Source organism: Uranotaenia lowii, chromosome 2, assembly GCF_029784155.1.
Source record: "Uranotaenia lowii strain MFRU-FL chromosome 2, ASM2978415v1, whole genome shotgun sequence".
NCBI classification, from domain to species: domain Eukaryota; kingdom Metazoa; phylum Arthropoda; class Insecta; order Diptera; family Culicidae; genus Uranotaenia; species Uranotaenia lowii.
In genome coordinates, this window is record NC_073692.1 from 92490459 (window position 1) to 92512415 (window position 21957).

Here is a 21957-nt window from a genome sequence, read left to right on the forward strand (position 1 = left end):
AGAACGAAGCCACGAGGATTTTGTCTTTGTCGTCGTCCGAGAGCAGACGTTTTTCCCCGTGCACCCAGCTCCGTGGAACAGTCAACCCACGTGCTCAGGAGGTTCTCCAGACTGACCGTCAACTAAAGTCTGCGTTTCGGAAGTGCCCTTAGCTCTCGATTATTGGCTTCCTGGCAATTCCGCACATCCGGTCCTGATAGCCGCCAGGGGTTGTTAGGGGGCGGACCAAGGGTCCGATAAATCCGGTTCTGCTAGCTGTGACCGGGCGCCTTGGCATTCGGTGCTTCCACGTCAAGGAACGACCAAGAACCTCGGGGACCGAGCCTAGGAGCCTCTGGCCGCCACCGAGCTACCCTGGTGGCCGCCCTGGTGCAAGACGTCATCCACGTGCCAGCTATTTTCAAGGGGCACCCGCGCGGCACCCAACACCCGCCGGGGATACCCACCGCCGTGGACAAGAGCAAATGAAACGACCAGGCCTATCGTCTATCGAAGTCATCACGCTGGACCCAACAGCCGGCTATCCTCTGGTTTCCGTCGCTACGCACGCTCACACAACAGCAAGTATAAACCTCCTAAAATTGTCGTACGTGTTCCGCCAAGGGCCCCAACCAGGGCTGGTAGCGAGTCACTTTTTAGTGACTTGGTCACTTTTTTTGGGTCAGTCACTAAAAAGTCACTTTTTTCATCATTTGGTCACTAAAGTCACTATTTTCTGAAAAATTGTCACTTTTATCACCAAAAGTCACTTTTTTCACCGATAATAAACCAATGAAAGAGTAATTTGAATTGCGCGTGTTAAAATTGACGGTAGTAACGGTAAATTACTTGATCAGTCAGTCAGAAATTTTTTTCGTCTCCGGCGGAATTTCGGCATTAATCACCCTTGGCTTGAGACATTTCGATCTACGACATTATTTGACGTTCGTGAATTGAAACTAACTTTGATTGTAGATTTTAATTTTTAGTTCAATCAACCTTTTGTATTGGAACTCAAAACTTGATATACAAAAACCCTATCTCGTCTTTAGTTAGAATGGGTTTTTATTAAGAAGTGTTATTAAGATTGAGATTGAAACGAACCATTTTTTTTATGAAAAAAAATCTTTTATGTCATAACAAATGTTATGATGATATGAAATATCCTTTAAAATACAATTTCAGACTCAATTTTATTTCGTGTTTTTTTTTTCTTCTAAATACTTAAAAAAGGGTTGTACAAATTTACACAAGGCCACAAAAATTACATTTTTTTAGGTGCAATGAATTTAAACGGTAATTTCAACTAATTTGGGTTCCTCGAATCTAAATATGTATGCAATATTTCTATCAGCTTTTGTATTTATTATTATTTATTTCGTCTTTGGTTTAATTACCGTACACTGATGACTTAAAAACTAGGAAATTCTTCTTAAGCCTATTTTAAAACGACGTTTGCACATATTAAAATTAAACAAATTATACACTAAATTAAAAAGTTCACAACACTTGTCAATAGGGTGGTTTTGGCCATAGGCAGTACGGTTATGAGGAATTGAAAGAAACTGACGTTGTCGAAGTGTTCTCGTTGGTACATAAATGTTAACACGTTGTAAAATGTAAGCACAGTCAATACGGTTGGTCAATGTGGCGAAATTAAAACCTTGCTGCAGTTCGACGCGCCGCTTTTCGAGTGAGGTTAGACATATCAGAGCACACCTTTCCTCGTACGGTGGGTTTGTTATTGAAATGAAAATAATTTAAAATCTTTAGAGAAGTTTTTGCACTTTCTTTTTACAAAAACTCAAATCAAAAACATATTATTTAGAAATAAAAGTTTTATATGAATTAATGAGCTTTAAATAGAATCAAGTTTTTTTTACACTTTCTGCTGTGATGTCAAAAATACTTGTAATGACATTTTTCCATGATCAGTTATCTATCAATTTTACTAGTAATAAACTCTTTATTACCAAAACTAAATGGCCGAATTTGACAAAATTTCTAGTAGAGGACACTATTTACCAAATCAATAATTGAAAAAATAAGCACCAAAATGGTTATGATGAAACATGTTTATTGAAAAAACTCTTCCTGAAATGTTTTTTAAAACTAATCTTTTTTACTTCCATACTGTTTTTTCAATTTTTTAAATAAATCTACCGAATTTTATTGTACAGTTTTTTTTTCAATTTTATAATCAACTTGCCGGATTTTTTTTTAATCAAACTTTTTAAATTTTTAAGACATATTTTTAACAATTGTTTGCTTGTTTTTAAATTCTAAATTTTCGTGTTCTTCAACCATAAGCCTTTAACTCCAAATTATAAATAAAAAAAAAACATAATTTCAACCTTCTGTTCTTTCAGGACCCAATATTTTAATCAAAAGAGACAAAATACTCAGAGCTTGTAATTCAAAGCTTAAAAACCTGCGATTGAAAATATTTTTAATATGAAATCATATTTTTGGATCGATCATGATTTTTAAATTAATCTAAAAAGTTTGAAAAATTGTTCTAAGTAGCAACTTTCAAAATAAATTTTAATACGCAGTGTTAATAACAAAAGTTTTGAACTCATTATTTTTAATTTTTTTATCAGTTCTTATCATTCACATAATTACTCATTTTCTAACATTTCTTTGTCAGTGTAGTTGAACATGGAGGATTTTACTTTATTAAAGGTTTTATGTCTGGCTTCTATAACTGACACTTTTAAAATTATTATAAATATATTCTTCTTTTTATAAAATTAAATTAAAACATCAAACATTGAATAGATTCTATTCAAAATTCATTTCTTATTCAGTAATCGGTAATTTGCATTTTGAATCGTGATTAAATATTTTTTGTTCAAATTAAAAAATAACAGCGGAATTTCTCACTAAACTTCCAGTTAAAAATGAGGAAAAGAATTCCAAATTTAGATGAATAAAAATTAACAATTATTATCATTTTCCTAACATCTATTCATGCTCAGTTTTGTACAAAATTTGACATTTATTTTAGAATTCAAATCTTTTTTAATTTTAAATTTGCTAAGAAATTCTTTTGAAACTAATTTATTTCTTACTTTCTTGACAAAAACTAAAAAAATGACTGAGAAAATTTTGTTTATCAGTCATTTTTTTAGTTTTTGTGTTGAACATGAGAGCCAAATGGTGTAAGAAAACCCTTTCCTTTTCAATTGTTTATTTTTGGTATTGTTATTAATTTTATCTAAATTTGAAATTTGAAAACCCCCCCGGAAGGGTCCATCGCACCGGAGCGACTGGTTACATTTTTTGTACTTCAAAGTTATTTTTTCGTTCTACATAGTCACTATTTGGTCACTTTTTTCGGTCCTCAAAGTCACTATTTGGTCACTTTTTTTCAAATTTTGGTCACTAAAGTCCCTACTATTTCATTGTCAAACCGCTACCAGCCCTGCCCAACGTTCCTGAACGGCCGCATCGTCCCTTTTCCCCTTCCCTAACAAAAATGTGACCCAATAAATAACCCCTAAAATGTACATCAACGTGTTATAAATGCATGCCCGAAAACCCCGATTCATTGGCCTCCCTGTTTCGCTGCACCCTACTTCAGAGTTGTGAATTCGCCTCAGGTAAGAGAAGCCGACCCTGTGTATAACGACGACTGAGCTAGCCATCGTTACACTTGGCGATCCGCGAAATTAGTTCAAAAAAATATTCTATTTCTTTCCGGAAATCGTATATTTTTTCGATGCTTACCAGGGGTGATTCACGATTGCTGTTATCGTGACTGTTTCGTTGTTCGTCAAAACCGCATAATAGTTCGTTCCATAGATCCGTTAAATTCGTTGATTGTTAAATTAACTGTTCGTATCATAATATAAATTTTCAGAACCCAAAACCTTTACCATTATCTAGTTTTTGATTTATCATAAACCAGAATAATCGATCAGTGTTTTCAATCATATCGAGTTCAATAGTTCAAGTGCACCAGCTGTTAATTACAGGATTCAGTGATACGATCTGTTTTTTCCATTGTCCCACTTCAAATATTTTGACAGTGATAAACATGAATTTAATCCTCGAAAGCGAACTCGAATCCTATTTTTATAGGGTACGCGTGGACCATCTGGAGGAAGATGAGATCGAGTTCGAGTTAGAAATAAGAGACATTGAGTGTGAACAATTCGGTAGCAATATCTCTAGAAAAAAACGTTGCCTTAGGGAGCGGCTAAAGCTTGAAAAGGAAGAAACATCCAGAATCGAAAAGAAATTTAGACGTGATCCGTTACAGGAGATTCAGGTTTGTGAGAAAAAACTGGTACAGGTTGAAGAAGATTGTTTTTACACAAACGTGAAGAAAGTATCGCAAAGATACCTCTCTTTGCTTTTACATTTGGGATGCCGTGTTAAACTTATTAAACAACACACCCTAGAAGATAAATTCGAAATTCTAAATAACCTACTCCAACGTGTCCTATTTATAATTAATAAATATTTCATGGGAAATACGGACCTCGAAGAGGCCCAGGTGAATGTAGGAGAAGAAGGCCTGCCAGCTCTCTTCGAGGAACCTTTACCCGAACCCACAAACGTTTCACCGGCTAGAGAAGAAACGAACCAAATCGCAATGCTGCAAATCGAAGAACCAGATCCGTTTGTGGATCAAGATCTGGTTAACTCGTTAACAAGATTAGGTCTTCTGGATTCCGGTTCGGTAGATCGAAAGAACCTTCGCGACGGTATTCTTAATCTTGAAAATGAACTATACCAGCTACGACGATTGAAAGATAAACGGCTATCCTCGCAAACCGATAATGTCACCCCGAAATCATCGTCGAGAGGGGCGATTCCAAAAACATCAGAAATTCCGATGCCACCTTCAATATCAACAAGCATGACATCTTTTCCAATCCCATTTCCCTCGGTTCATTCATCGTTGAGCGTAACGTCGAATGAGCCTTTGAATGTGAGCTTTCCGACACCATCCACAAATCGAAATCCACGAAACTCAATTCCACTGACGACCCAATCGTTGACAGGTAGCTCACAATACCCCACGACCAACACGAACCCACCGATATTCACCACAGGGACTCGCCCGAGCGTCTCGGCGAGCTACCCAACAGAATATCCGTTCCCGTACTACGGTCAACCGTATTGGCCCCCATATTTTCCAAACGTACAAAACATCACACCATATTCCCCATGGCCAATCCCAAGCATGCCCCCCGCGGTTCCTAACGGTTATTTCCCGATGTCGGGAACGGGATTGGCCACGTCTCACTCTTTAGGGCTACACCATCAGCACATAAATTTTATCCCGCAACCGACCACATGCAGTGGCCCCAACGCGTACAGCCCTTTACATCCCCGGGATCAGCCCGTTGACCCCGTGGTATCTTATGCAAAACCAAACAGTTCAAGTTTTCCCATAGTTTCGCAAAATAACCAACTAGACTTAAACCCCAGCGTTAGGAACATCGGTGACAACCATCCCCGCGTTCGTTCCCACAAAGCCCTTCCAGTATCGAAATGGAACTTGGATAAGTATTCCGGGACGGACCAGGGCTTAAAATTGAACGAATTTTTGATGTTGGTTAGCCAACACGCACTATCCGAGAGGATCTTAGACGATGAGTTGTTTGACTCAGCCTTTCATTTATTTTCAGGCCCGGCGTTAAACTGGTATATGACCATGAGAGCCGCAGGGCGGTTAAATAATTGGGAACATTTAGTAACCGAGTTGAGAAACACGTTTGTTCACCCTGAACTTGACTCCTTAGTCCGTAATAGAATCTATCAAAGACGTCAACAAAGGAACGAAACATTTCAAGACTTCTATTACGACATGGAGAGTATGTTCAGGTCCATGAACCATCCATTCGATGATACTGAGAAGCTCAATGTTCTGAAAAGAAACATGCGCTCGGACTATAAGAAATCGGTTTTATGGCAGCCCTTAAACAGTTTAGTCGAACTACTAGATGCTGGTCATCGCCTCGACGCGTCTAATTTTTCACTTTATACGAAAGTCTTCGGAAACGAAAAATCAGCCAACGTAGTTTCGGAAACCCAAGCCGGCCGTTGGACAGCTAGGGACCGAGACAACGATAACCGTGCTCGAAAAAAAGATGCAGGCCTAGAAAACAAGAATAAGTGGGGGAGGAGTAAAGAAGAACACCATAAGAAGAAAGGGGAGTCCGAACGGAATCCACGTATGGACAATAAATCAAGGGGTCTAAGCCCTAAAGACGACCCCCAAGAACCTAGTTCATCCAAGCCGAGACGTACTTTAGAGTACCTGATCGAGGGTCATAGACCCCCTGACCTTAATCAGTGTCTTAATTGCCGACTAACAAGCCACACCTTAGAGCAATGTAAGGCGTACAGAGGAGCAATGTGTCTCGTTTGTGGGTTCAAAGGCTACGAAACCCACAATTGCCCGTATTGCCGAAAAAACGGGTTACAGGCGACCGAAATACGCCGGTCGCCGAACCCAAAGGCGTAACCCACATTCCCAAAGACCACCCTCTTAATGAATTTTGGGAACTAGTTCCCAGTAGTTACTATGAGTCAGATTCTTTAGAGAGCATGCTCATATCTTTACAGGCTTACAATGACAATCGTCCTTACGCAAGCATTAAAATATTCGGAATTCCAACACAAGGGCTGCTGGACTCCGGTAGCCAGCTTACTCTTATAAGTAAAGAGATTTATTCTAAGTTATCACGAATTAAACTCAAACCACTAACCCACCCTACAACCGTACGATCGGCAAACGGGTCGAATTTGAAAGTGCTAGGTCAACTACAAGTACCGTATCAGTTTGCCAGTCAAGTAAAATTAGTACCGACATTAGTAATCGAAAAATTGACCGTGCCATGCATTTTGGGCATGGATTTTTGGGTTAGATTCAAAATCTGGCCTACGATCCAAAATTGCGCCTTAATTGAGGCTAACCATGCCGAAGGTGATCCACCTACACCAGCCCACCATTCTGTGAAGGAGTTGGAAGAGCTAGAGGCTACCAAACTTCTCTTCAAGGTCGCGAATCCAAACGAGCTTCCTGTCACCCACCTGACGGAGCATCATATTGAAATCGCCGACGAATGGCGAGGGAAACCTCCAGTTCGTCAGTTTCCATACACACTTTCCCCGAAAGTACATGAGAAGGTTTCACAAGAGTTAAAACGCTTGCTAAATGCGGGGATAATCGAACGGGCTAGCTCGGATTGGTCTTCTAACGTAGTGCCGGTTATAAAACCCTCGGGTAAAGTTAGACTTTGCCTTGACGCCAGAAAAATCAATGAACGGACCGTACCAGACGCGTACCCGTTACCACACCCAGGGCGGATCCTAGGACTACTTCCGAAAGCCCGACATCTAAGTACCATCGATCTGTCGGAAGCTTTTCTCCAAATTCCGTTGGAAAAAGCTTCCCGACGGTACACTGCATTCAGTGTACAGGGCCGCGGAATGTTTCAATTCTGTCGGTTGCCATTTGGCTTGCGAAACAGCGCTCAGGAGCTGTCACGCCTTATGGACAAGATTCTCGGACACGGTGAGTTGGAACCGAACGTCTTTGTATACCTTGATGACATCATCATCGTAACAGAGACGTTCGACGACCACCTCCGCCTTCTCCGAGAAATCGCATCTCGTTTGTCCCAGGCAAATCTAGCGATAAACATAGAAAAATCGAAGTTCGGGGTTCCGGAACTGCCATTCCTAGGATACCTGCTGTCCACAGATGGGCTACGAGCTGACCCGGAAAAGATTAAGGCCATAGTAGACTACGAACGACCATCCACTATCACGAAGCTCCGCAGGTTCCTAGGGATGGCCAATTATTACCGGCGTTTCATCGACGACTTCAGCGGCATCACTGCGCCCCTGTCGGACCTTTTGAAAACTAAGTCAAAAGTCTTGAGCTGGACGGAATCGGCCGAGGAAGCTTTCAGCTTGGTGAAAGAAAAACTGATATCGTCTCCGATTCTATCATCTCCTGATTTTGACAAAGAATTCCAGATCCAAGCAGACGCCAGTGATGTCGCAGTGGCCGGGGTCTTGACCCAAATCCAAGAGGGTAGTGAGAAAGTAATCGCTTACTTTTCTCACAAACTTTCTTCAGCTCAGAAAAACTACCACGCCTGCGAAAAAGAGGCTCTGGCCGCGTTGTTGTCGATAGAGGCTTTTCGGGGGTACGTGGAAGGTTCCCACTTCCAGCTTATCACAGATTCCTCTGCGTTGACCCACCTCATGACCGCGAAGTGGAAAACTGCTTCGCGATGCAGTCGGTGGTGCCTTCAGTTGCAGCAGTACAATATGACAATCATTCATAGGAAGGGCAAAGAGAACATTGTACCCGATGCCCTGTCGCGCAGTGTCTCTGTAGTTACTCAGATTTCTAATGATGATTGGTATAACCATGTCCTAGAAAACGTTGTTGATAATCCTGATGATTTCGTGGATTTCCGGTTAGATGACGGGGTCCTTTTTAAATTTGTTGCTGGGAAGGAAGAGCCCCGGGACACCCGGTACGATTGGAAAAAGGTTCCACCCCCGCAAGAACGTCCGGATATCATCAGAGAGGGCCATGACGAGTCCATGCATTTGGGATTCGAAAAAACGCTTTTTCGAATACGACAACATTATTTCTGGCCCAAAATGACTTCCGAGATCCGAGATTATGTCTCGCGATGTAGGATCTGTAAGGAAATAAAAGCACCAAATGTTGCATGTACGCCCACGATGGGAGAGCAGAGGCTAACGAAGCATCCGTGGCAGATAATAGCTTTGGACTTCATAGGCCCACTCCCACGAAGTCGCAATCAAAATCAATACATCCTCTCTGTAATAATATCTTCAGGTACAAATAACGCGTGGTTCACTTTTCTAGTCTGTTTATTATAATGACCAATGTCACAGTATATCAAGGTAAGGTATAACAGTGGCACAGATAATGTGCATAAAGATACAGATACATCATCACATCTCCCCTTCAATATAAGATAACAACGTTTAGAATTTCATCAAACAATCGTCCAACCGTTTAGGCATAGTGATTTTCCGCTGTCTCTTATTACGCTTCCCAATATCTACGACGGCAGTCGAGGGTGACGGCGATGCGTCATTGTTCCCTGACTCATCTGGAAACCCTCTGAAATCCTCGGTATCGCTGCCATCATCATCTACGGGATTATCTTTGGCTAGAGAGTTATCAATTAAAATCTTTTTAAGATGGGTTGAATTCCTTTCGTACAGCTTACCCGTTTCATCGTTCTGTACCGTTACTCTAGGCCCTTGTTTGGACTTGACCGTCAGGACTTTGTTATCAAAAGTGGGAGTGAGCTTATTTCCCGGAAGAACGTTTTTCATGTAGACCTTATCTCCAACAACTAACTCAGACAGCTTGGCACGCCTACGCCGATCCTCATGTTCCTTCCCTTTCTGTTTAGCTAGTTGGTCTCGATCTCTGTAGTCAGTACACGGCACCGCAGAACTTAAGTCGGTTAAGGCTGGAATCGTCGTTCTTACATTTCTGCCGTACATGAGTTCGGATGGAGTTTTACCAGTCGTACTATGGGGCGTAGAATAGTACATAGATAGGTAAGTCAACAAATCGTGTTTCCAATCTCTATTCAATGCTTGGCTTATTTTTAAACGCTTTACCAGAGAACGATTTTGGCGCTCAACCAAACCGTTTTCTTGCGGCCAGTACGGCGTTGTTCTGTTAACTGTGATGCCTCTTACTTTGCAGTAATTGTCGAATTCAGTACTTACAAACTGCCGTCCGTTATCCAGCGTAAGTGTTTTTGGATATCCCAACCTGGTAAAGATTTTCTCTAATCGTTCAACTGTCTCTCCCGCTGTAATTTTACGCATGATCTCAACCTCCTTATATCGACTGAAATAATCGATAATTACTAAAAGATAATCTCCTGATGGTAAAGGTCCTAAGAAGTCGATAGCGAGGTCTATCCACGGTGCTTCGGGTAATTTTCGACGTTGCATTGGCTCAGGGCGTTCTGGATTACCAACCATTCTACATCCTTCACAATAATCAACAGCTTTAGCAATTGATTCATCCATTCCAGGCCACCAACAGGTGCTCCTCAAGCGTTGTTGCATTTTAGTTTTTCCTGGATGCCCTTCGTGACCCAACTGTACCATGCGTTGTCTGAGTTCTTGACAAGTTTAGAGCCTCTAACAATAAGCTTCCCGACGGTGCCCAACTCATTCCTGAATGCGTGGTATGGTTTGATTAAATTCGATGTATAGTTCCAAATGCCTCTATTCAAACATTCTCGGAGTTCACTAAGCTCGAGATCGGATTCCGATTTTGCCTCCACTTCATCGATATCGATTGCTGCCGTTTCTATGACGCTACGTATATACATTTCTGACTCCGGATCAAAAGGTCTAACCGTATTCGATCGACTCAATCGAGACAAAGAATCTGCAATATTCGATTTTCCTTTCCTATATACCACCACATAACTGAATGCTTGAAGGCGTAATACCCAACGTTCTATACGGAGGCAGGGGTTTGAGTTTCTTGAAAATATAGCCTCAAGAGGTTTATGATCTGTCTCCAGCTCGAAACGTATTCCCAGAAGGTAGATCCTGAAACGTTCCACCCCCCAAACAAGGGCAAGAGCTTCTTTCTCCGTTTGGGCATAACGTCGTTCAGTTTCTGTAAGGCTTTTACTAGCGTAAGCGACAGCTCTCGGTGCTCCTTCAATGAATTGCAATAGAACGGCCCCTAACCCTACGGGAGAAGCATCTGCTACTAGACGGGTTTTCAATTTTGGATCGAAGTGTGCTAAACTGTCTGCATTACCTATGTATGAGATAATAAGATCGAATGCCTGCTGTTCGTCGGTGCCCCATTTGAAAGACGCCTTATCCTTGAGAAGCTCCCGAAGCGGAAATGATACTGTAGCCAAATCTGGTATAAAAGAACCTACATAGTTGACGAGGCCGAGAAAACTCCTGACCTCCTCGCAGTTATTTGGAGCACGGCAGTTACGGATTGCTTCTATTTTGTCTTTTGACGGCGACATCCCTGCTACGTTGAAATGGTGCCCCAAGAAATCAATTTCCTTTAACTTGAAAACACATTTTGCTTGATTTAAAAGGATTCCATAGTCTTTGAATCTATTTAAGATCCGCTGAAGAGCTCCATCGTGCTCACGCTCAGTTTTCCCGAACACGATAATGTCATCAATAAAATTTGTGCAACATTCACAATCGGGAAGGATTTGCTCGATAGTTTTCTGGAAAATTTCCGGAGCACATGAAATTCCGAACAAAAGACGTTTGTTTCGGAATAGGCCTTTGTGTGTAATGGAAGTCGTCAACGGTTTGCTCACTCCATCTAACTCGAGCTGGTGAAACGCATCCTTGATATCAAGGCGGGTGAAGAAGACCGCGCCGTTAAGTTTCCACCGGATGTCTTCTATTGTGGGCAATGGATGTGTTTCGCGGATTACTGCTTTATTCAACTGTCTCATGTCCAAACACAAACGGATGTCTCCGTTGTCTTTGACCACAACCACCATTGGCGATACCCAACGGCTAGGTCCTGTAACCTTTTCGATGATGTCTTTATTGAGTAACTCATTCAATTTTTATTCAACCCGGGTCAACGTCGCAAACGGTAGTCTCCTTAGAGGCTGCGCGACTGGCAGAACCGAATGATCCATGGGTATGTGGATCTTTATGCCCCGAATACTAGGGAATCGCTGCACAATGTCCAAATGATGGTTCGACTCGTGCTTGCTTGGAAGTCCAACCTTGAGGACACCCAACTCTTTAGCTGTCCTCTTCCCCAAAAGTGGCTGAGGGCCATCTTTAACGACATAGAATCGGGCTATTGTTTTTAGCTGCTTTCCACCATCAGTGATAACGATCTCCGCGTCAAGCATCAGCGTCACTGCCAGACAATCTGTCTGAGCATACGCTTTGAATTTCCTATCCGGGTGTGAACAGCTACCTATCAATTTTACTCCATTCTGCTGCATGTAACTCCAAGTTCGATCGTCGATAATATTCGACTGGACGCCCGAATCTATTTGCATCTCGATCAACACATTTCCAACCTTTGCCCAAATCAGCTCATCGTTGTCGTTCGTTGTAGAAACCATGTCAACCAACTCGAAATTTTCCCTCTGCTCGTCCACATCATCAATAGCATTTACCTGACGGTTTGCATGGAAACGTTTCGACTCTGATTGCCCTGCATTCGAGGGAACAAATCTGCGTTTCCCAAAGCGTTGAATCACATTGTTGGAATTGATTCTGGATGTGGAACCTCTTGTAACTGACGTACGGCTAAAACAAGCTTTGCGATAGTGGCCTCTCCTCCCGCAATTACCGCAGGTCTTGTTCCATGCGGGACACTGTTGATCAGGTTGGTGAGACCCCGCACAGTATTTACAAACTGCATCGATCTCTTGTAAATTCTCCGTCGGCTTCAATACCTGATGAGTGGCCAACTGTGCTGCAGCTTGACCACTAATTTGCTCACTTGCCCGCCGGGTAGTCTCATAAGCATTAACTTGGCGAATGACTTCTTGAATGGTTAACTCTTTCTCCTGCAGTAATTTTTCCCTCAAATGTGATGGAACAAACTGAAGGATTTTGTCCACCACCGCAATACCAGAGCTCTCTACCGCCGATTTTCCGAAATTACATTTACCCGCATACATTTGCCACATCATACGCGTTTACTTCATCGCTATGTGCAACATCGGCGCCTGGTATACCGAAAAACACCTCCTGCAGCTCGAAACCTCCATGAGCCAACAGCTGATCCTTCTTTTCAGTAGCATCGAATATTTTCGCTGCTCTGAGACAAATTTCGAATCCCCGCTTCCAAATGTGCCACTTTCCCCGGCGTTCTGCCATTGGCACTTCATTGAAAACAAACGGGGGGAAACCCGCAAAAGCTTTTCGAGCATCCATCCTAATAAGAAAAATATGTGCTACAAATACTTGAAGGACCAAAACAAAAAAATAACATTTACCTCCAAATGTCCAACACTGTTTTCTTATTTAGTACAGCTGGTCACTCTATTTGTTGTTGTTTATGCAATCTGCAGCAATCTGAGTTACGCATTCAAGCTTCGGAAAATTCGGGACGTGCCCTGACCAAAAAAAAATCACCAGGCTACCTGCGCCTATCTTCCGGCAACTCGCGCCAATCTTCCGGCAACTCGTGCCAATCTTCCGGCAACTCGCGCCGATCTTCCGGCAACTCGCGCCAATCTTCCGGCTACTCGCGCCGATATTCTGGCAACTCGCGCCAATCGTCAGGCTACTTGCGCCAATCTTGATTATTTTCTGAAAAGAAATTTTGTTCGTTCAGCAAATATTCTTGAATCTTGATAGATTTTCCTATCAAAACATAACCTCTCTTTTTGTTCTCTGCTAGGCAACAAAGCAGAACATTTTCTCAATTCTGTCCATTTGTTCCCAAATTTCCACTTACCTTCACCTGATTTAATTGGATACCCGTTCCTAGCACTCAATCAAAGCCTTTTCACTTAGAAAAAATCCCAATTTCGTCGCCAATTTGTAATAATATCTTCAGGTACAAATAACGCGTGGTTCACTTTTCTAGTCTGTTTATTATAATGACCAATGTCACAGTATATCAAGGTAAGGTATAACAGTGGCACAGATAATGTGCATAAAGATACAGATACATCATCACACTCTCCATTGTTGATCTGCATACCAAATGGACCATGCTGCTTCCTTTCCGCCGAATTGACAGTATTAAGTTCTGTGCGGCTCTCAAGGACCAGTGGTTTTATCGAAATTCGGTGCCAGAAATTATTATCACAGACAACGCCACTTGTTTTCTATCGAAAGAGTTTAAGGCTCTATTGAGTAGGTTTGACGTCCGGCATTGGCTGAACGCGAAGTATCACTCGCAGGCGAACCCGGTGGAGCGGGTCAATCGCACAGTCAATGCCGCGATCCGTTCTTATGCACGCCAAGATCAGAAACTCTGGGACCTGAGACTTTCAGAAGTTGAAACCATTTTAAACTCCACTATTCACTCAGCCACGAATGTTACTCCTTTTTACGCCTCACACGGTTATGAGATGATCCATAAAGGGCCAGAACACAATCTTCCTTCGCCGAATGATGAAGGCGAGGGCCAAAATTTTGAATGTCAGCAGAAGGAGTTGTTCGGGATGATTAACGACCTCGTAAAACGAAATCTCAAGAAAGCTCACGAAGAGAGCAGAAAACGGTATGACCTCCGACATCGCCGGTTTTCAAAAAAGTACGAAGTAGGGCAGATGGTCTTCCGCAAGAACATGAAACCATCCTGTGCCATTGAAAACTATAACGCAAAATATGGGCCCCAATATTTGCCGGCCATCGTTCGTGCGAGAATTGGTTCGTCTTCCTACAGATTAGATGATCTCGAGGGCAAGTCCTTGGGCATCTGGCCAGCTGAATATTTAAAACCAGCATAGAATGTTTCGGTTCGATCACTATTCGGAAAATGAGAACAATCTCTGACTCTCAGGGGAAGAGTTGTTTCTTTTATTTTGTCATGCTAAATAAAATGTTCCGGTAAGGAAAACATTCATTATCCAAGAGCACCTATAAAGAAAAGGCAACAAAAACACATCAATAATAGGTTCGGAACCCGTTTAAAAATCACGAAGATAACGTTGATAAAGACTTACCAGATACAACAGGGAACAAAAGTAGTAGAATGAATCCATTCTAGCACTGGCTCCGGGTCCGACCACCGGGAAATCCTAAAAGGTTTGCTAGGGAAATTCTTGGAAGGTTCATGGTGAGAAAGGCAAACCAATTATGTTTGTGTTATTCCTCCTGTACGCTGGCTCTTACTTGTTTCTAAACAAAACGGGTCACGTTCACAGAAAACAAAGCGCCGCGTTCGCGTCAGATTCGCGCAAATCAAAAAAGGAATCAATTTTAAGAGGGGAGTATCCTCTCGTAAACGAAAAAGCAGAAAATATTATTCACCAAAAATTGGAAATTCGCTAGAGTTTCGTAATGTTTACATTAATTACAAAATAATTAGTTTTAATTCCAAATGGTCAGAAGAAACGAGTTCAAAGTCTATACCGCCGCAGGAATGAGACTATTGATTTATGGTTTCTTTAATTTAACACAGCTGAAATTAAAAGTGCACTTAATTAGTAGTAAAACAAGGCAGATCATGACTGTCCTTGAAACATACTCTAGTAAGATAGAATATAGGGCCCTATAAGATTTAATCGTTAAGGAAAAGCGCTTCTAGAATAAGTTATTGATCGATTATGATTGACTTCACCGTAAAATAAGGTTGGGTACTGTTTAGGAGGGGTTAGGGATGTTGACTCTTTATCTGTTAAAATCGCAAGTCGCTATGCGGAACAGTTACGATAATAACGACAGAAAAAAATTATGATTTCATAATTTTTTTTTTTTGGAGAGAGGGATTATTGTTACGGACTCTCCGTAACAACTGGGAGAACCATGTATCGGGAATTAAAGGCAAACAAATTTTGAATTGTATACTTAGATAGAGTAGGATATTTATCTCAACTCCCAGGTCCTTCGTTCTCCATTCCTATCCCCCAGAAGCTGACAGCATAATTCGGCGAAAAACTGAAGCTCAGACAGTGTAACTGGCAACGCTGTTGGAAATTTGACGTTTGCGAAGAGAGGAGAGAAAAAAGCCCGGCAAGATTGCGTGGCGTGGCAGGTTAGCTGGCGGGTCGAGAACGAAGCCACGAGGATTTTGTCTTTGTCGTCGTCCGAGAGCAGACGTTTTTCCCCGTGCACCCAGCTCCGTGGAACAGTCAACCCACGTGCTCAGGAGGTTCTCCAGACTGACCGTCAACTAAAGTCTGCGTTTCGGAAGTGCCCTTAGCTCTCGATTATTGGCTTCCTGGCAATTCCGCACATCCGGTCCTGATAGCCGCCAGGGGTTGTTAGGGGGCGGACCAAGGGTCCGATAAATCCGGTTCTGCTAGCTGTGACCGGGCGCCTTGGCATTCGGTGCTTCCACGTCAAGGAACGACCAAGAACCTCGGGGACCGAGCCTAGGAGCCTCTGGCCGCCACCGAGCTACACTGGTGGCCGCCCTGGTGCAAGACGTCATCCACGTGCCAGCTATTTTCAAGGGGCACCCGCGCGGCACCCAACACCCGCCGGGGATACCCACCGCCGTGGACAAGAGCAAATGAAACGACCAGGCCTATCGTCTATCGAAGTCATCACGCTGGACCCAACAGCCGGCTATCCTCTGGTTTCCGTCGCTACGCACGCTCACACAACAGCAAGTATAAACCTCCTAAAATTGTCGTACGTGTTCCGCCAAGGGCCCCAACGTTCCTGAACGGCCGCATCGTCCCTTTTCCCCTTCCCTAACAAAAATGTGACCCAATAAATAACCCCTAAAATGTACATCAACGTGTTATAAATGCATGCCCGAAAACCCCGATTCATTGGCCTCCCTGTTTCGCTGCACCCTACTTCAGAGTTGTGAATTCGCCTCAGGTAAGAGAAGTCGACCCTGTGTATAACGACGACTGAGCTAGCCATCGTTACAACGGCGAACGTGGGGTGCCCGAGAAATTGGAGAACGGTTGCTATGAACCGAGTGAATTTTAGGAATTATGTTCGTCAAGTTATGTCGTGAGACGGAATACTATGTAAATAAAAAAAAAATAAATAAAATGTTATCCATTTGATTGATTCTAGGGCATTCTAAACTTATCTTTTTACTAGGCTGGTCCATTTCATTTCCATTAGGGTGGTCCTGAAAATAATTAAAACGATTATTTAAAATAGAGCGAAAACCTCACTCTGAGTAGAAAACTTGTAATTTGGATTTCGTTGGGCACATAAAAACTTTCAAACAATTTTCGTTATCATATAACAAAAAGTTTTGAACTAAAATGACTTTAATAGTAAAAACGATTCAAATCGATAACAATGCAATGTGCATTGTGATAAAAAATTACAAAAATGACAGACATGCCAACAAATGACAAAAAGAAAGCATTTTAAAAATGGTAAAATTTAGCAACCATGACGGAAATAAGTTAACAGAAAAAAGACAACAATGACTAAAAAGACAATAATGTCTAAAATCACAGAAATTAAATAAAAACAAAAATTACAAAACAAAATCCCAAAATGACAAAAGTTTTGACAATTTTGTCATATTACTCGATTTAGTAAATTTTTGTTTTTTATTCATTGTAGTTTTATATTTTTGTTTTATATTTAAAACATTATGAAAACGATGTATGCGAAAAGCAAAAACAAATAAAATTCTCATTTTTAACAGTTTTTATATTGTTTTTATATTGTAATAATAACAAAGATGGAACAAAAAAATAGAATTGAAATAAATTGAAAAAAAAAATGAAAATATTTTGCCTTCCCTTTATGGGTAAATGATGATCTTTGAAAATGTTCTGTATGAGTAGGGAAATGAATCCAACTTAGATGAAATTTCATCTAAGTTGGATTCATTTCCCTACAAAAAAAGTTTTGCTGACTGAATGTTTGAGTCAAGACCCATCTCTGGGTCGCAATTTAAAAAAAGTTCTGTATGAGATTTAGTCAAATGTACCTATTAATATTTGGGTGCAATATAATGACTGTAGACTGTTCTGCAGAAATATCAAGGAATTTATTGAGTATTACACATTTTTATTTAGTGATATAGCTTATTGTGGAAATTGGTATTCATAACACATTAATGACCGCGAAAACATCTTAGCTAGAAATCACCGATATTAAGAAATCTTTATTTTAGAAACCATTGGAAAGAATTCTTTAATTTAAGTATCTGTGAATTACCGAAAGTGTCGTGTATAACAGGGGTGAGCAACCTTTTGAACCAAGGGGCCAATTAAAATTTGAAATCTTGTCGGCGGGCCGGATTTAAAATAACATTTTTTTTTCAATTATAAGCAGAGCTTCACGTCATTTTTTATAACCACAAATTTTTTATAACCACAAATTTTTGGCAAAACAAATATGAAAAAAGAGAGATGAAAAGAATTCACGTGTTTAGAAACAGAAGTTGAACACGACTTTATAAATACCCGATATTGAAAAGGTCCACCGCTAAATCTTTGTCGTGTTTAAATTCTTTAAAATTTTTAATAGAACTTCTTGGCGAACATTCGTTCTTACAACATTCTTGTTAAAACCGATGGTACTATTCGTCATCAATTCTATTTGAAAATCTTCCGGAGGTTACCACAGTGATAACTAAGAGTGTGAAAAATATATATTCAAAGAAATCACCGTCTTCTTAGTGTTGGACGTTGAATAGCTAATTGACTTTCTCTCATTATTTTTCCACGATTAAAACTTGTCTTCAAAGCCTAGATGTTTTTCCTACACACGGTAAAAACTCCGTTTTTTAATTGAAGATCATAGCATTGAGAGGTTGAACAAGGTTGTCGAAATCACAGAAAGATACACAATTTTACACACATTTAGGCAACTATCTTCAAAAATATCATATTGATTTTAGAATTTTAGAATATTATTTTGATATCATTGGGATAGGATTTCCAAAGCTATTTTATGGCTTTGGTAATATGCAATACAAATGATAAGTGAAATAACTCAATTCATCGATATTTGTTATATATGTTCTGTTAAATTTCTGAAAAAAAGCTTCACAAATAATCGTCAAAGACGTCACACAGAATTTCAGATATTTATTGCTGGTAATAATTTTTTTCGATAACTTTGATGCAGGCTGATTTATGTTGATATAAAGTCTAAAATCGCTCACTCAGGCTTTATTATTAAACTTTCGTAATTTTCGTCAATATTCAGAAATAAACAAATTTTCAAAAGGTTTTGTTTTAAATTTTTTGCCGGTATTTGAATGCTAACAGAACAATCAATCGAAAACGCTCACTGAAGAAGGTAGTAAGTTGCTATCGAATTACCAGTATATGAACTTTTCATTTACCGTGGTTGAATTAAAAGGAATCTTTCGATTGCTTTGATTCAGTTGAATCATTCAACCAAGTAGGCTCACAGCACAACAGAGCAGAACAAACCTTTTTGCCGAATTGGATAGAATAATCTATATATATAAAAATGAATTTCTGTCTGTCTGTCTGTCTGTCTGTCTGTCTGTCTGTCTGTCTGTCTGTCTGTTCCCTATAGACTCGGAAACTACTGAACCGATTTGCGTGAAACTTAGCAGGTGGGGGTATTGGAGGCCGGGGAAGGTTCCTATTATGGTTTGAGACCCCTCCCTCTCTCATGAAGGGGGAGAGGGGCCTCCCAAACAAAAGACAATTTTTTGCATAACTCGAGAACCCATCAAGCAAATGGTATTAAATTTGGCATGGGGTGGTATTTGGGAACGGAGAATATTTTAATGAATATAAGGTACCCCTCCCTCCTCTCAGTGGGGTGATAGGAAGGGGGGAGGGGGGCTATCTTACAATTTTCTATATAACTCGAAAACTAATCAAGATATTGGAACCAAATTTGGCACGGGAAGGTATTTGGATACGAAAAATATTTCAATGAGTTTTTGAGACCCCTCCCTCTTTCCAGTATAAAGGGGGAGGGTCCTCTTTCATATTTTTTTTACATAACTCAAAAACTATTAAAGCAAATGCAACCAAATTTGGCATGGGAGGGTATTTGGATACGAAAAATATTTCTATGATTATTTGAAACACCTCCCTCTTTCCAGTAGGGAGATATAAAGGGGGAGAGGGCCTCTTTTATAATTTTTTACACAACTCAAAAACTAATTAAGCAAATGGAACCAAATTTGGCATGGGCGGGTATTTGGGAACGTGACATGTTCTAATGATTGTTTGAGACCCCTTCCTTCTTCCAGCGGGGAGAAAGGAAAGAAGGAGGGGAGTTTTATACAATTTTTACTGCATAACTCAAGAACTACAACAGCAAATGGAACCAAATTTGGCATGGAACGAAATTTGGGTACGAGAAATGCTTCTATGAATATTTGGAATCCCTCACTCCTTCAAAGATGTGGATGAAAAGGGGGAGGAGAGGTCTCTATTACAGTTTTCAGTATAAGTGAAGAGTTGATCGAGCATAACCATATTTGACATGTGAGGGTTTTTGGATACGAGAAATGTTTCTATTATAATTTGAAGCCCCAACTTTTTTTCAGCGGAAAGATATAAGGGGGACTTCCATACAAATTTTTTGCATAATTCGAGAATTAATTGAGCAAATGAAACTAAATTTGGCATCAAAAAGAATTTGAGTACGAAAAATACTTTTTCTTTGTGAAGCAAATCCTTTCTTGCAGTAGGATGATAGAATTGGGAATATAGGAAGGAAAGATAAGGCTTACATTTAACTTTTTTTTTTTTATTAAATCCGAGAAATGGACAAAACTTAACATGGAAAATCATTTTGCTATGATTCTATGAATAAATATCTGACACACCATCCTCCTTTCAGTGAGTAGGTACATAGGAGGAGGGAGTTGAGCCCAATACACTTTTGTTAGCAAAAGTTCTCAATTTATGCTAACAAAACCAACAAATGGAAATAAATATGGCATGGAAAGGTACTTGGTTACGAGATATGTTTCTACGAATGTTATAGACCCTTACGCTTTACAGTGTAGAGAGGGGAAGAAAGAAGGGGGCTCCTTTTAAATTATGTTGTAAAGCTTAAAAACTTATCAATTAAGTTATAATTGATATAAGAGGATTTTTGGACACGAAAAAATGGGTACGATTATTAAAGACCACGACCTCCATTCAGCAGGGGGTGAAGAGAAGGAGAGGGGAGGCTCTCTTATCAGTTTTAGCATAAATCCATAGAATATCAAGCAAAAACAATCATATTTTATAAGTTAGATTGTTTGCGTACGATTAATTTGAGACCCTCCAGACAGATCAAAATTATCAGATCTTTTACACAAATTTATAGAGCAAGATTCAGAATATTAGTTTAAGTTATCTTTGTGTTGCAATTCGAAACTCCAGCTGCAGCTCTCATTTTATAGCGGTTGCTTATGAATTTTGTTATAATGCCAATAAAACAATAAAAATTGGAATAATTTTTGAAAACATCATTTGATTTTGGAAGGTGTAGCAAAGCACACCGGGTCAGCTAGTTAAAAATAAAATATCTGCTAAGCATATTTTTTATCATACAACATAATTTTTGCTTGAAACTAAAATTATTTTTTTTTAGGTTTTATTTTTGACACTATGGCATTCGTGTCTAGAAAAAAACTAAAATAATGATTCCACTAGCGAACTTCGAAATTCCTTTTCGGCTGCTCTTCCGACTCACTTGAATGGATTTTGCTTTCCAAAGTGGTAGGAGTTAAAAAATTAAGAAAAATGAATCCTGATTAAAAAAAACTGACCAATCTCGTACATATTGGTCACCGATATTTTAACATAATTTGATTGTAAAGTGTTGCCATTTTATCATAATTTGTGAAATAATATGAAAAATAAAATGGAGAATCAGGACGCCAAAAACTGTAATGTTCAGCATAAATAAAATGAAATGCCTCTATCTATTTTGAACCCCGACATGATAAGTCTTTTTTACCATCCGAAATGATTTGCCCAAACAAACTCCAATATAACGTTATGCCAATAGACAATATTGCATTTAGGACTTGAACAGAACACAATAAATGCTTAAAATGCCAGAAAAAAGTTAACAATCTGAATAATTGTGGGGCGAATGCAGACAAGTGTATTTTTGATCAAGTCGTATAAATTTTCTAACAATCCATTGTAGAAAAATGTTAAGGCAAAACATTTTTAAAAACAGCTTCGCGGGCCGCACTAAAGGGTCTCGCGGGCCACATGCGGCCGCGGGCCGCGGGTTGCTCATCCCTGGTGTATAATATTGTTTTATTATTTAATTTATCATATTCGAGTTACACTCCTAAATAAGAGCAAAACAGTCGCGGCGCATGCGTATAGAAAAAAAAAAACAAAAAACAATGTTTTG

The 21957-nt window shown here is 40.2% G+C and overlaps 2 protein-coding genes across 2 annotated transcripts in view; both read right to left on the minus strand.

The window, feature by feature from the left end:
- The window catches only part of LOC129748146 (uncharacterized), a 96755-nt gene that overhangs the window by 42777 nt on the left and 32021 nt on the right, over positions 1 to 21957 (minus strand). The window lies entirely within an intron of this gene.
- Positions 8977 to 9999, minus strand: LOC129741678 (uncharacterized protein K02A2.6-like). Its single transcript, XM_055733426.1, has one exon. The coding sequence runs from the start codon at positions 9997 to 9999 to the stop codon at positions 8977 to 8979; it is 1023 nt and encodes a 340-aa protein (XP_055589401.1).

What these genes read in the sequence shown, in the direction of transcription:
- LOC129741678 (XM_055733426.1), bottom strand. Translation starts at nt 9,999, where the DNA reads ATGGTTGGTAATCCAGAACGCCCTGAGCCAATGCAACGTCGAAAATTA.